At 41.7% G+C, this 15,065-nt stretch overlaps 1 protein-coding gene across 1 annotated transcript in view; it reads right to left on the bottom strand.

The window, feature by feature from the left end:
* Positions 1–926: 926 nt before the first annotated feature.
* The window catches only part of LOC138035606 (protein NLRC5-like), a 22,855-nt gene continuing 8,716 nt past the window's right edge, over positions 927–15,065 (bottom strand). Inside the window, exons 5-12 of the mRNA XM_068882256.1 lie at positions 12,590–12,690; positions 9,205–10,460; positions 7,566–7,625; positions 6,801–6,884; positions 6,656–6,715; positions 5,736–5,810; positions 5,263–5,334; positions 927–4,439 (exon numbers count right to left, since the gene is read on the bottom strand). Of these exons, the coding sequence (XP_068738357.1) occupies positions 1,075–4,439; positions 5,263–5,334; positions 5,736–5,810; positions 6,656–6,715; positions 6,801–6,884; positions 7,566–7,625; positions 9,205–10,393 (4,905 nt within the window). The 5' untranslated portion in view covers positions 10,394–10,460; positions 12,590–12,690 and the 3' untranslated portion in view covers positions 927–1,074. The remainder of the gene's footprint in view (positions 4,440–5,262; positions 5,335–5,735; positions 5,811–6,655; positions 6,716–6,800; positions 6,885–7,565; positions 7,626–9,204; positions 10,461–12,589; positions 12,691–15,065) is intronic.

The following is a 15,065-nucleotide window of genomic DNA, read 5'->3' as shown; positions in this document are numbered from 1 at the left end:
GTCATCGGATTGCGCGCCTGCTGTCTATCATCGATGCGGACATCTTGAGTACCACATCTTCCTTTCTGTTTTATGTAAAATACCTTAAAGCTGTGCTATGACCAAAAAATCGATCCTTTTTCTTTGGATTTCAAAACTACGTTAGCTTAACACTAAGTGACCCAAGTTTGCAGCTGTGATTTCAAGATTTTAACTGTCATTTTCCTATTAAATGGTCTGCCATTACCAACTTTAAATTCTTGAGAGAGCTGGATCGAGGAGAAAATGACGTCAAAGACTCAAGTCACAGTGCGTGTGTACGCGGCTGACTTGATATGCAGCAGGGGAGTTTCGTGCTTTCAGACTTTTAAACTCGTGTTTTGCATATATAATAAACTGCATTCACGTGCTGAAACGTTTAACTAGTGAGTAAATAACGTCATCTAACCCTAAGATCCAACCCACTAATGTCCAATCGGTCAGTTTTGAACGTAAGTAATGACGGACCGCAAAATCCAAACATTTGGCTAGTCAAATGTTCCGCAAATACACTTTCAAAATCCGAAGACAAAAAAAGACTCGACTGTGATTTTTTATCAGAGTAACACTTTAACTGAAACATATCACAAGGGACCAACTGCGTGTATTTCTATGTATGTAAGCCCTTAATTTCTCGTGACGCACTAGCAATAAAGTGACTTTTACCTTTCAACACTAAAAGACCACAACAACGATAACGAGAACGCCATAAATTTGCATATTTAGTGAGCAAAAACAATAGCTTTGCACGCCCTGCGTTTTACATTTTGATAGATTTTTTTTGCCGTTCTCGTCTTGACTACGACGTGAAATGATCAAATTTGAGGTCATGTGGAGAACGAGAGCACATGACGATGAAGTTTTGAATTTTCTCACTGAAGATCCACACCGTTCTCATAAACTTTATTCTTGGGTTATGTATTCACACTTTCCAAGCCGAGGAGAGACATGGAGTAATCGCAAAATTATTACAATAACAAGAAATAATATTTTTAGACAACGTTCTCGTAGTCGCCGTCGTCATCGCCCTTGCTTATTGCGAAACTGAAACTGAAACTAAAGTTCGATGCGAGAGTCTAAACTAAGGCGAGGAGCACCAATAGAGTTGTAACACATATCCAAAGTAGTAAGAGAGGAGTTTCCTATAAGGGCCTGCGAAAGTGAAGTAGCACCCTCATCACCAATGGCGTTGCTACTCAAATTCAAAGTAGTAAGGGAGGTGTTTACTGCGAGGGCCTGGGAAAGTGAAGTAGCACCCTCAGCACCAATCAAGTTCTTATGCAAATTCAAAGTAGTAAGGGAGGTGTTTACTAGGAGGGCCTGGGAAAGTGAAGTAGCACCCTCAGCACCAATGGAGTTGCGTGACAAATCCAAAGTAGTAAGGGAGGTGTTTACTACGAGGGCCTGCGAAAGTGAAGTAGCACCCTCATCACCAATGGCGTTGCTACTCAAATTCAAAGTAGTAAGGGAGGTGTTTACTGCGAGGGCCTGGGAAAGTGAAGTAGCACCCTCAGCACCAATGGAGTTGAGTGACAAATCCAAAGTAGTAAGGGAGGTGTTTACTACGAGGGCCAGGGAAAGTGAAGTAGCAACCTCAGCACCAATGGAATTGAAAGACAAATCCAAAGTAGTAAGCGAGGTGTTTACTGCGAGAGCCTGGGAAAGTGAAGTAGCACCCTCAACACCAATGGAGTTGCGAGGCAAATGCAAAGTAGTACGGGAGGTGATTACTGGGAGGGCCTGGAAAAGTGAAGTAGCACCCTCAGCACCAATGGAGTTGTAAGACAAATCCAAAGTAGTAAGGGAGGTGTTTACTGCAAGGGCCTGGAAAAGTGAAGTAGCACCCACATCACCAATGGAGTTGCCACGCAATTTCAAAGTAGTAAGGGAGGTGTTTACTGCGAGAGCCTGGGAAAGTGAAATAGCACCCACTTCACCAATGTAATTCGTACACAAATCCAAAGTAGTAAGGGAGGTGTTTACTACGAGGGCCTGGGAAAGTGAAGTAGCACCCGTACGACCAATGAAGTTGTCAAACAAATACAAAGTAGTAAGGGAGGTGTTTACTACGAGGGCCTGGGAAAGTGAAGTAGTAGCTGCATCACCAATGGCGTTGCTAGACCAATTCAAAGTAGTAAGGGAGGTGTTTACTGCGAGGGCCTGGGAAAGTGAAGTAGCAATCTCAGCACGAATGAAGTTGCCATGCAAATTCAAAGTAGTAAGGGAGGTGTTTACTGCGAGGGCCAGGGAAAGTGAAGTAGCAAGTTGAACACCAATGGAGTACCAAGGCAAATCCAAAGTAGTACGGAAGGCCTGCAAAAGTAAAGTATTAGCAATGGAGTTGCCTGACAAATCCAAAGTAGTAAGGGAGGTGTTTACTGCGAGGGCCAGGAAAAGTGAAGTAACACCCTCATCACCAATGGAGTTGTGAGACAAATTCAAAGTAGTAAGGGAGGTGTTTACTACGAGGGCCTGGGAAAGTGAAGTAGCACCCTCAGCACCAATGGAGTTGTGAGACAAATTCAAAGCAGTAAGGGAGGTGTTTACTGCGAGGGCCTGGGAAAGTGAAGTAGCACCCTCAGCACCAATGGAGTTGTGAGACAAATTCAAAGTAGTAAGGGAGGTGTTTACTGCGAGGGCCTGGGAAAGTGAAGTAGCACCCTCAGAACCAATGGAGTTGTCAGACAAATCCAAAGTAGTAAGGGAGGTGTTTACTGCAAGGGCCCGGGAAAGGGCAGCAATGCTGTTACGTGATTCGAAGTGTATTCGAATTTTCGTCAAATCAAGACTTTTGCCAAAGGTATAAGCTAATTTAGTATACAGGTTTTCGGAGCAAGTTTTAGATTCCCCTATGACATCAAAAGCCAACTTCAGGTACAAGTTTGCGTCATGCGGAGATCTGCGGCCTCTCACATTTACAAGTGAGGCAACACCATTCACAATCGACACTGCCGTTTCCTCGGATTGCGATGCTATGATTCCACTCATGAACATGAAAACTTGATTTAGTTCACGAAAATGTCTTTCGTCAGTCAGAACTGACTCCTTATCAATTTCTCCATCCAGGATAGAAAACGCAAGATGTAGACCAGAAAAGAATTCTTGAAAACTCTTGTGAAAAAAGCTATAACGGAAACAAGGCGTTCTCTTGCTACCGCCAGCCTGGATCGAGAGAAAGCCAAATTTAATGAACAGACTTTCCGTGAAATTCCCTTCGACGTCTTCGAAATGCAGCTCTCCTTTAGAAAGAGATTCTTGCGCCTTTCTCCCTAGGGTCATCAGTTCCTTCTTGTAAACTATTAGAAGGTCTTTACCACTACTTGGTAAGTGGTTCTTCATTTCGTATCGTCTCAAAACGAAGAGAACAATCTCTACGTACAGCTGTGTTCTGTTGTTTGGTAGAATGCCGCCAAAATCTTCGAAAAGCACACAAAGCAGAAGTGTATTTAAAGGGTTTTTTGTCAGTTCTGCTAAAGGTCCGTCAATATGCTGATCATCATCGTCATCGTCATCGCCATCCCCATCGCCATCATCATCGTCATCTTCGTCATCTTCGTCATCATTATCTTCAATACGCTGATCATCATCGTCATCACCGTCATCATTAACATCATCATCATAATCACCATCGTCATCGTCATCATCACCATCATCATCGTCAGGAAAAACATAATACGGATGCCACAGTACTTTTATCAGCTTCTCTGCCATTTGTCCTTTGTGTCGAAAATACTTCCTTATAAAACACCTCGCATCACTACTCGTGAATCCCACAATCTCCAACAGTGTGTCCGAGTAAGGTCTTACTTTATTTCCTGCTTCGTGACGAGAAGTAAGAACAATGTGACAACCAGGGAGCAGCTTTCTTTGAATAAGACTAAAATACACAGCCAATTTTTGAGGGTCTGCCTCATCTAACCCATCGAACACTAACAGGACTTTAAAAGGGTTTTCTCGCACGAAACGGAAAAACGTTTCTTTCAACTCTGGGTCAAATTCTTCCGGCAGAATTTGATTGTCAATAGCTTCCCAGATGCTACAATCAATTTCACGACATCTGAGGAGCAGGAGCACCTCTACTCTTGGAAAAGACTCGTCCCATTCGCGGTCTTGTTTAGTTGCCCAATCATATGCCAGCTTTTGACAGTAGGTCGTCTTTCCCATGCCGGGTTCACCCTCAATCAGGACAATCCGTGGATGTTGGCAATCTTCGTGTGATGTAAAAATACTTGTCATGTTGGTGATTTCTTTCGTCAACGTTCCGCGTGTCTTTTCTTTTGCGACTATCTTAAGTCTGGTGAAAATGTTCTCTAGTTGGAAGCTGAACCCTTCACACCAAGGAACTGGGCAAACCACCCCTTCACACTTTTGGTAAATTTGTCTTATGGATTCTATGATATCACTTTGACATGAAGAACTAGCTGCAAAATAAAAAACAAACACCAAGAAAATAGAGTGAATTTAGAAGTTGATTGACTCAGAGTTACTAGCTTTTCCTTTTTTCAGGAGTGAGAGACGATTTCCAATTTTAAAGCAAAAATCCATCCCCTCCTTCTGGTAGACTATTCTTGGCTTACCGGTTTCCTAGCTAATCGGTCTTCACATTAAGATTCATTATTCACACGAATAAAGTGTGCGAGTCAAGTTTCGTGAAGAAATTGCGAGAATGTACTGACGCAAATATATTTGCTGAAAAGCTGGCGGGTCGGAAAATGACTATCACAAGCTAAATTTAATCCTGTGAGTTAATTTAGAGGTTTCAATGGTATGCAAGCCCTCTTGGCTGATTTTCCTACGTATCGCCGCTCTACAAGTCATTTCTGGTACACACACAAGCAGAGTTTCTAAATGAACCTGTTGTCCTATCCACGTTTGTTTTCATACAAAAATTCCCACATAATGTTTTCTGCCGGCGTGCATAGGTGTTAGGCTTGCGTATCACAGTGCTTAGAGGTAAGAACTAAAACGAGCACGAGTTAACATAAAACCAACACAATATTACAGGAATAATAATATATTCAAATTGAAATGCTGTGACAATTATAATGAAGTAATAAATCTACTTTAAAGCCACGTTGGGCAGAGCAAAAAAGCTCATATGTAAAAATTGCTCATTTTTGCGCAATACATTTTACTGCAATATTTTGGACACATTGATTTTTAAGATTGTATGATTTTTTTCGCCGCGTCGATTTCCAACATGGTCAAATTGTCTCTATCCCGCTTATTTAAGGTCACATATACCTTTCATTCGATGAGAAGCCAGGGAAGAAGATGGAGAGCTTTGGCTTGTAAATAGGACCTGACGTTGTTCATCTGTCAAAATCACATAACAAACCATACATGACTTAAGGTTGGCATTCGCATAAACGGCGCACACAATACGAGCTCATTTGAATCGTAATCTCATTAGTTCTGCTCCCCCTTCCCCCCTCCCCTGAGATGACCTGCGGCTTTCTACTACAACTGGCATTCTGCAAAAAAAATGTCACCAGTCAGCTACGCCATTCCTTAGTGATGCATCCCCTCCTATGGAAAATCCTGGATCCGCCCTACACAACCTACATAAAAAGAACTTCTAGGTTTCCTTGTTTGCCTAGATGTCCTTGGCAAAGCAGAATGTACATCAGCCACTGCCAGAAAACGTTAATTCAAAGAGCATCAGTCAGTCAAATTTAGAATCAGATTAAACCTTGCCTCGGTTTAGACGACTTTACCTGAATGTTGCTTAGACACTTTCTCTTTTCCTCTTGCTTTCTTTTGTGAAAGGTCATGATCGGTGAAAGAGATATCTGTAAATATTTAAAAGCAAAAATCTGAAACACCTGGGTGGAAGGCAGAATTCAGTTTTGCCTTAAAAACAAAAGGTCACAGAAAAGATTAAGATGCTCACTCGAGCAGCGGTGGCGCAGTGTTGGCACAGGGGTGGCACAGTGATGGTACGGGGGTGGCGCAGGGATGGTACAGGGGTGGCACAGGGGTGGCGCAGGGATGGTACATCGGTGGCGCAGTGGTGAAAACACTCGCCTCCCACCAATGTGGCCCAGGTTCGATTCTCGGTCCCGGCGTTATATGCGGGTTGAGTTTGTTGTTTGTTATCTCCTTGCCTCGAGTGGTTTTTCTCCGGGTACTCCGGTTTTCCCCTCTCCAGAAAAACCAACACTGCCAAATTCCAGTTTGATCCGGAATGCACGGACACATGTTGAACGAGCTCCTGAGCGCTCTTAAGCAAACAAACAAACAAATTGCAATTGCAATTATTTACAAAAAAATAATACAAAGTGCTACTTAGGTCGGTAATTATATCTTTGATATTGGAAAGGTTATTATAATTTCAATTCAGGCAATGCTCATGGTGTCCCCCAGATCCATCTGTGGTTATCAGTGTCTTCAAGTGTACACAACGTTTAGGCTCATGACGTCAGAAAGGCCAAACAAAGAAAGCGCTGCCACGGTAATGTCTAGAAACTAATCCCCCGGGAATTGAACTCTTCTTTTTTTAACGCAAACACAACGCTGCATCTTTCGTTCAGTTAAAGAAACCAAGGCACCTTATCACGTGAGTAAACAGGCTCTATTCGAGAATTGTCTTTCGAACAGCCGCTTTGTACTTCTGAAAGTCCTAATTATTCCTTACCGGACTTTCTCTTTAATTTTCCTTGTGCGTCTGATGGCATCTGAGGCTCGCAGGAAGCATCTGTCGAAATAAATGAAGGCGAACAATACGTGAGTCTTTCAGAGTTACAAAAAACATGGTCAAATTGCCGTAAGGTCATATATACCTTCTCTTCGATGAGAAGCCACAGAAGAAGTTGGGAAGCCTTCACTTGGAAATAGGAGCAGAGTTTGTTCCTTAGCAGAAACATCTGTAAAAGTCAAATACAACAAACCATACATTACTTTACAGTAAGTTGGAATTCGCATAAATGATAAACGGCATACACAATACGAGCTTATTTGAAGCTTAATCTCATTATTTCTGGCTCAACAACTCTTACCAGCAGCGAGCCATTTGATTCACCCTTTTGGGGATTCTTCTAGCTAGACAGCAGGCATTTAAACTATCTACTGTTCGTAACTAACACAACACATAAAAAGAACGTGTCTAGGTTTCGTTGTTTGGCAGACGTAAGACTGCACAAGCAGTATCCACAGTGTACATCATTTCACGCGGTGATCTCATGGTTAGTGTGCTCGACTCCGGATCGAGTGGTCCGGGTTCGGGTCCTGGCCGGGGACATTGTGTTGTGTTCTTGGGCTAGACACTTTACTCTCACGGTGCCTTTCCCTTCCCAGGTGTATAAATGGGTACGGGCGAATTTATGCTCGGGGTAACCCTGCGATGGACTGGCTTCCTCTCCAGGGGGGAGTAAAAATACTCCTAATGCTACGGAAACCGGAGATAAGCGCCGGCCTAATGGGCCTTCTAGGCTCGTAGCAAACTTTACCTTACACCAACAATTGCCAGAAAATCTTAATTCAAAGAACTCTTCTGTCAGCTAAATTTAGAGTCAGAGTAAGATTTGCTTCGAATTACATGACTTTACCTGCGTGTTCCTTAGACCCTTCCTCTTCTTCTCGTGCTTTCTTTGGTGAAAGGCCATGATCTGTAAATATTTGAAAGCAGAAATTTGAAACACCCGCAATCTTGGATTAACTATTGGGAAAAATTCTGGCGTGAAAATCCTCCGATATGCACTCTCAATTTTGTCCCCACTCTACCCTATAACAATGTTGACAATGTGGTGAAAACTACCGTGCAACCCTTTGGCCGTTTCTTAGCCAACATTGGATTAGGGGGAGGAGGGAAAGTATGCAGAAGTTAATCTTAGCTTACACAGACAAACGAGGGAATGACCATTTTTCAGTGCTGTGTCACATTTCGCACCTAATTTTGTCCAAGATTGTTGGTGGGAGGTAGAATTCAGTTTCTTTCTTAAAAACAGAAGGTCACAGGAAAGATTCAGATGCTCACTTGAAATAATCCAAAGAGCTACTGGGGTTTGGAAAGGTTATCATAATTTAATTTAAATTCAGGGAATGCTCATGGTGGCCCCCATATCCATCAGTGGTTATCAGTGTCTTCAAGTGTACACAGCGTATAGGCAAATGACGTCATAAAGGTCAAATAAAGAAAACGCTGTCACGTTGATGTCTAGAAACTAATCTCCCGGGAAACGAACTGTCCTTATTAGCAAAAACACAAGATAGCGGTGACGTTGTCTTATTTACCGGGTTAGGATTTCAAGTTGGATTTTTGAGTTGGTCAGTGCAAAATGCTGACTGCAGACCGTGGGTAAAATGGAGACTAAGGTTATAACGTAGGAAAAGCCCAACCCCTTTGGAAGTGCTAACAATTAAGCCCCAATATATTCTTTTATGCGTAATTAGGCCTAAGGTTAGCGCTTACGAACAATACGTGAATCGCTCACAGCTAAGGAAAAAACTGACTATCAAGAAAATCAAGATATGATACTGACTTCGACTGTATTTATTTTCCCATTCAGCGCCCTAAGGGTTCAGTATCAGTGAATTAGAGTTTTAGCTGTCTTTTCCATCAAATTTTGAGTTAATGAAGCTGCCCTTCGCAGTTTTATGTCTACATGATCGTCAGGCGGCTAACCAACTTTCTACAATGCTGGTCACAAGTGTTGGGACAGTTCACGGCAGATGGCTACACAGGCAGCCTTTCTTAAGATCTAGAAGGCCGCGTAGGCCCGTCTGACCCCTCCCCCCCCCCCCCCCCCCTCCTTGCCCCTTTCAACGTTGATAAAAATCTTGAAAAAAGAACCTTGACGATAGCTTCAGAACACCCACGTTTCAAGACTTGGTCGCCTCCAAGAACAATATTCTCCAACTAAAGTGACTAAGATAGATATTCACGTCTTATTCCAATAATAACGATTTTTCAGCGATCACGTTCCGTTGCAACACCCTTTTTCCTTTTTAACCAAATCCGATCTAGTCTTCAGAATAGCTTCATTTTCTTTCAAGATTGCTAGGGGGGAGGGGGGTCAATTATACTTGCTTCTATTCATCTTTTTGTAAAACGTCAAGGACGAAGTTGAAATCTTGGGTTTTAGAGCGTCAAAGGGGAGGTGTTCCAACAACTTATGGCCAGGATTGCAGATTTAGATGTGAATCGATGTTCATATAAAGGGATTGAAATACATTGTTAGTTCATACCATTAAGTGAGTTGATCATCTTTTTGAGAAGATTTTTGCACTGCTCATACCAGCTGTATGCCGTTCCATAGGAGTCACGCAAAACCTTAGCCTCCCCAAGCCTTGTTTGTCTGTTTTTGTTCCAGATGTCCTTGATAGCTGCTGCCCACGCATTGGGATCCTCAGAGTCAATGACGAATGAAGAACCAAATGGTACATTGCCCAGGGCTTCTCCAAATCCCGAATTCTTGCTGACGATCACAGGAAGCCCGGCTGACAGAGCCTCCAGACCTGTCAAGCCAAAGCCTTCTGTTCTAGAAGGCATGAGCACAAGATCCACCTCACAGAATAATCGCTTCAAAGCTTCTCGGGTTTTGACATATCCTCTTACCTTAAGGCGACTTTTAGGAATTCCGCATTCAAGCAATCGATTAGCGATCTCCTCATGTTTTCCATCGGGTGCTCCGACAAACACAAGATGCGTGTCAGGTAATGCCGCAACAGACCTTGCTGCAATGTCAAACCCTTTTAACTCGAAGTCTTCGGCATCTCCGCGACCGAACACCAGGACACTGCATTGTTTTCTTTCCTCAGGAACTTGTTGGACAATGAGAAATTCATCAAAAATACCAGGAGTGAAGTCAAAAACATCTTGATCATTTTTACAACAGCGGAGATATTTGCGAAAGGCCTCTGCCAGCTTGGGCCCGACTGCTACAACGAAATTAGACATCTCGCACAGTTCTACTTCAACATTGTGTTTTTCCTCGCCCTTTGAGATTGGATTTTCGTAACATTTGAACATTCCTAGTTCCTCGGGGTCAGTGTGTACTACTTGAAACCACACGCATTTGTGATGCTCACGAATAACTTGTGCTTGACGACCGAGTTTCACACCATGACCAACAATTACATCAATCTTCAAATGTGTTGGGGGAAAGCTAAGCCAATCCATTTCTTCAAACCCAGGCCGTGGTGTTGCCTCAAGAATCTTTATGCCATGGCTGAGAGCTACTTTCCTATGCTCCTCAGAGCATTTCGGTAAAAAGTATGTGATTTGGACTTCTGGGAATTTGGCCAGCTGTATGGCCAACTCTCTGTTGATTGTGGAAAGTCCGCCTTTACTGGATCCCCACTCAGAAGCCAAAATGGTGACTTGAACTTTTTTGGGGCCATGTTCTTGAGATTGCTGCCATGTGCCTGACGCCATAGTTAAGTGTGGTGTTAAGGCTGTTGCCCTGGGTTGGACGAACCTTGAGCCAGAGCTATTCCGTGTCCTGAACACACACACACAAAAGAAATTAATTATGGTGCACAAAAATGCGACTCAGTAAAGAAAGAAAGTATAGAATGTCGAGAAAGGCCCAGGGAAAGGCAGTTTCTTAACAACTGGGGAACAAGTGGCTAATTAAATGGACAAGATTTGTTCTTTTTAGTGCTTCCCGCAGGGTAAAAACGTAACTACATGCATGTACTTTATACGTTGGCATCCTACGTCAAACGTTAGATAACACTTGGGTAAGAGAATACGGGCAATTAGAAGAAGTTGAACGATTTACTATGTGCACAACTTAAGAAAGGGAAATGCTAACTAATGTATACTTGAAAGCCATTGTTGCGTACAGTGTACACGGTTTGTTATTTTATGAGGGAGATGTCAAAGACAATACATGAAACAGCATTTCAATGACTCTACCATTTATAGACTTTTACAGAGGAGTATGTCCACAGGCCAGGCCCTCTAGACTCGCGTTTTTTACTCCAAATCTGTCAACTGTCTTGTCAAGGTGGCTCAATCGAGCTTGAACAACTTCAAGAGAATGTCAGCCTTATGTGTAGGATTGACTTAAGTTTGCAACACTTGTTCAGGAAACGACAATGTTATGATATCACATGAAACGCCATTTTTTTCATAACAAATAATAATACATGTATGTACTTATTGACTGAGTGGGAGGGCCAGACGAGAAAATATTTGGTCATGGCATACGGACCGAGTGCAGCGAGGTCCGTGCGCCATGACCGAGGGCCAAATATTTTCCTGTCCGGCCCGACCTAACTCAGTCAACAAGCATTTTATCATGGGCTCTTTACACTACGTAAGAGCACTTAAAAGGTTAGGACAAAATAAAAAACAAAAATATGCACAGAAAATGTATCTAATATGTTGTTTGCATTTGCGTTTCTGGCTGTAAATTACTTGGATTTTTAAAAGCGACGAAATCCCCTAAAATTGCCTCGCACGGAGCAGTACGTGTTCCTAGAAGGGCCGTGCGGCTTTCTCTGGCCCTGTTCGCGCTAATGCATACGGCCCTAATACTGGCATTTTCCCAATAGTTTTGCAATGAAAGCGCACTCGGGGCCATACGGGCCATATGATAATATATAATACATGTAAGTCAACATACAGTGTGGGACCTGGAAAGCCGCACATGTATGAAAACTCTGTCAATAGTTCCAATTTAGCCCGCTAATTTAATGGAGTTCACCAAGTTCGCTTCTGAGATTGATAAGCATTTAAAGACAAAACGTGGGTAGTTTTTGGAAGGATCTCCTAATGCTATGGTCACATGCGATGTCACAATATTGGGAACATTTTGTTAAGCAAGAACTATCCTTTGACATACATGGTACCATAACATAGATGCTTGGTTATAGAGTGTTGTAGAACTGATCACTTCTATCCTTCTAATCATGTACAAAGTTATTTTGTTCAAAGTGTTGAAACTGGTTTGAGCCTCCTTAACGCAGCCATTTACGAGTGCTTTCTGAATAAATCACTAGTTAGCAACATCAAAGGAAAAAAAAAAGAAGTTAATAGGAGTTGGTGTGGTTCAGTAGTTACCGTTAGGTTTGCATGCGGTTGCCCCGGGTTCAAATCCCGTTCTGGCTTCTGCTTTGGATTTGTTTCCGCGTTGTCCCGGATTCAACTCCACCACACTTTGTAAATAGCCAACTGGTTGCCTCCTGCCAGTTGGGGTTCTTAATCATGTTTCTAGTAAGTTTAAATAGTTTCTTTCAGATTATTAAAAGTGGGGTGCCACTTTTAACATATTTACATTTATTTTTATTTTACATTTACATTACGCATTTACATTAAGGCCTGGCCAAACGGTTGCAACATTTCAACGCAACATTGTTGTATGATGTTGCGACATGTGTTGAATGGACTGGCCAAACGCACGCAACATATCGCAACAGGGTGTCCAAACGTACGCAACATGTTGTGCCCAACAATGTTGCAAGATGTTGCGTTGAGATGTTGCGAGCGTTTGGCCAGGCCTTTACGCAGTGCTGGAGGGTTATGTAACTTTCAGAAACGCTTAATTTCAGCATCATGAATTGAAACGGATTTATGTTTCTTTTTACCCTCAATTCCATGGATTGAGTACTTTATCACACTTACTGGAATTCCAAGCAGCGGCTTTAAGCTTGCCATGTTTCCAGACGTGTCCCTTTGAGACAATTCACACTGTTTTCACTTTATGTAAGCGCAGTTATGGGATCCTTCAACATAAGAAAATTGATTAAATCATTAGTCACCTCTCATCTGAGAAAACTTTACTTGATTCCATTCAAATGCAGTTAGCACAACAAAAGCCACAAGTAGAAATTGCTCTTTTTAAATCAATTTGCTTTATCGATGAAAAAACAAAACAAAAAACAATTGACCCAGTATTAACACATGTGGTCAGCGCCACCTTTAACTGTCCAGGTTTTGAAAACCACAACATGTAAGTCTTAGCAAGATAATCTTTTTAAGATCATTTGAAAACTTTCTGCTTTAGAACCAGCAAGAAGTCCTGAGTGCAATAATGGAGCCTGAAACATCAGACAACAGGAATGATATACATTGTATTACTGGTAATTTGTAGAACTTAAAAAACACAATAGCATTACTCTGTGCACAAAGCCGATCACATATACATGTATTGGTTCACAATGAGCTGCTGTTTTGATGAACAAATAACCCACTTTTAATACAATCACAGACAGATGCAGTGGGATTTATAGATAATTCAGAGTGATATTTATATCACAAATTTGGAGAACTCTGGCTATAACTCATAAAGGCAGCATGATATTAGAGGACCACTTATCTAGCGTTTGTGTTAATCTGGTGAACAAGGTATGAATCAAATGAGTAATGAGCTTTTAAACAAATTGTGGTTCTTCATCAGCAGCAGAATCAAACTTGCGTTTATACATGTAGCCCTCTTTCCACAGCAAATAATTTGGCATAAATATTAATCAGAGTAATCTGATCTTTATCAACTCATTATTATAATAAAAGAAAATTTTGTTCTACAAAAGGTTAATTTCATACTAAAAGTCATTTGCATAAAAAGTACAAGATGCATGTTAAGAATTGGTTGAGAGCCATGTAGTACAGTGTACGGTACAGTATGTATTCACAAAACAATAATGCTGCAACACCATACCATGGAATATTATGATAAAATAATCTGGCATGAATAAGTTAATTGATTGGTGTTCACCTGTTTACCGCCGTTCCTGCTTTTTTGCATCCATAGGCAGGCCTTCTGGTATTACGCGATGGTGCGATTTCGCACAATCGACCTCAAATCGCATCCGATCGCACAATTCACGAAAAATCGCATAATTCACAAAAGGACGCACAAAATTCATAATGAAACACAAATCAAGACGTTTCTTAGAAATTCCTGCATAAATACGCCATTTTTAAGATGATTAATCTTGGAAAAAGGCGAAAAAACCTTTGTCACCTTCGATTTCGTAAACATTCGAAGTTCAAGGCTTTATTTTTCATGTCGGGGAGCTGTTACGAGTCTCCTTCTATTGGTGCAACACAAACATGCCCTTATATACACACCACTGAAATGACACAGTTGCCTTCTCTTATAGAAGAGATTTGTGAAAAATAAGCGAAGCTGTAAGTTTTTCGGCAAAATGTAGTTTCTTTCGTTGAAAACTGATAAAAACTTACTCATGGATAAGTTTGTTGTGAAAACGCTCGCTTTTTCTTCGACGAAGAAAGAAGTTCCCACATTCCGCCCGATCTGACAGCTCACAATCGAGCAAGAAAGTACCTCAGGTACGCTCCACGTGGACGATGGACTGATGTCTTTCCCGTCGTGCAATATTAGGGCCTTTTATACGAGAGAAAATGAACCGCGGCTTACTCTGGTCACGGTGTACAAAATACGCAAAACGAACTATTTATACGAATATATATTCCCAGGTCAATATAAGCCGCGGCTTGAAAAAGACGTGAACGTAGATTTTGTACCATTTATACGGGGTGAACATTCGAGTCTTCTGTAAGCCACGGCCAGAGACAGCCGCGGCTTATGTTCTCTCGTATAAATGGGGGTATGGCCCTATTGTGATTGACCATCTTCGGAAGTTCGTGGTTGACGAGCACCTTGATCATTCATTTGGCATGTTAGCTGTGTCCTTGCAACTTTTCAACTTTTATTTATCCCAACTAATGTCGATCGAGATACATAATTACTGTTCCTTTGTGTTCAAAATGTCTTTAGGGCAGCAAAAAAGTGTTTTTCTTAACCTGAAACCGTATAAAACAAGCTTAAAATTGCTGAGAAAAAAATCGCATAATTTACATTATTTATCGCATAATTGGCCTTTCTAATCGCACATTCTGCCCTGAAAAAATCGCATAATTTGCATTTTTTAATCGCACCCTATCAGAAGGCCTGCATAGGACATGGCCTTGATAGAAGATGACATGATTAAACATTACATGACTGTACTTCTGCCCAAAAAGCTCCTAAATTAGCCCATGTCATTCTAACATAACAAGTATATCAAATTCTTCTGAAATACTGTAGAAATAGTAGTCAAACACAGCGTACATGTATGTTGACGAGTCTGTTATT

Source organism: Montipora capricornis, unplaced genomic scaffold, assembly GCF_036669925.1.
Source record: "Montipora capricornis isolate CH-2021 unplaced genomic scaffold, ASM3666992v2 scaffold_429, whole genome shotgun sequence".
NCBI classification, from domain to species: domain Eukaryota; kingdom Metazoa; phylum Cnidaria; class Anthozoa; order Scleractinia; family Acroporidae; genus Montipora; species Montipora capricornis.
The sequence above is the reverse complement of the archived record's forward strand: the minus strand, read 5'-3'. Positions and strand labels throughout refer to the sequence as shown.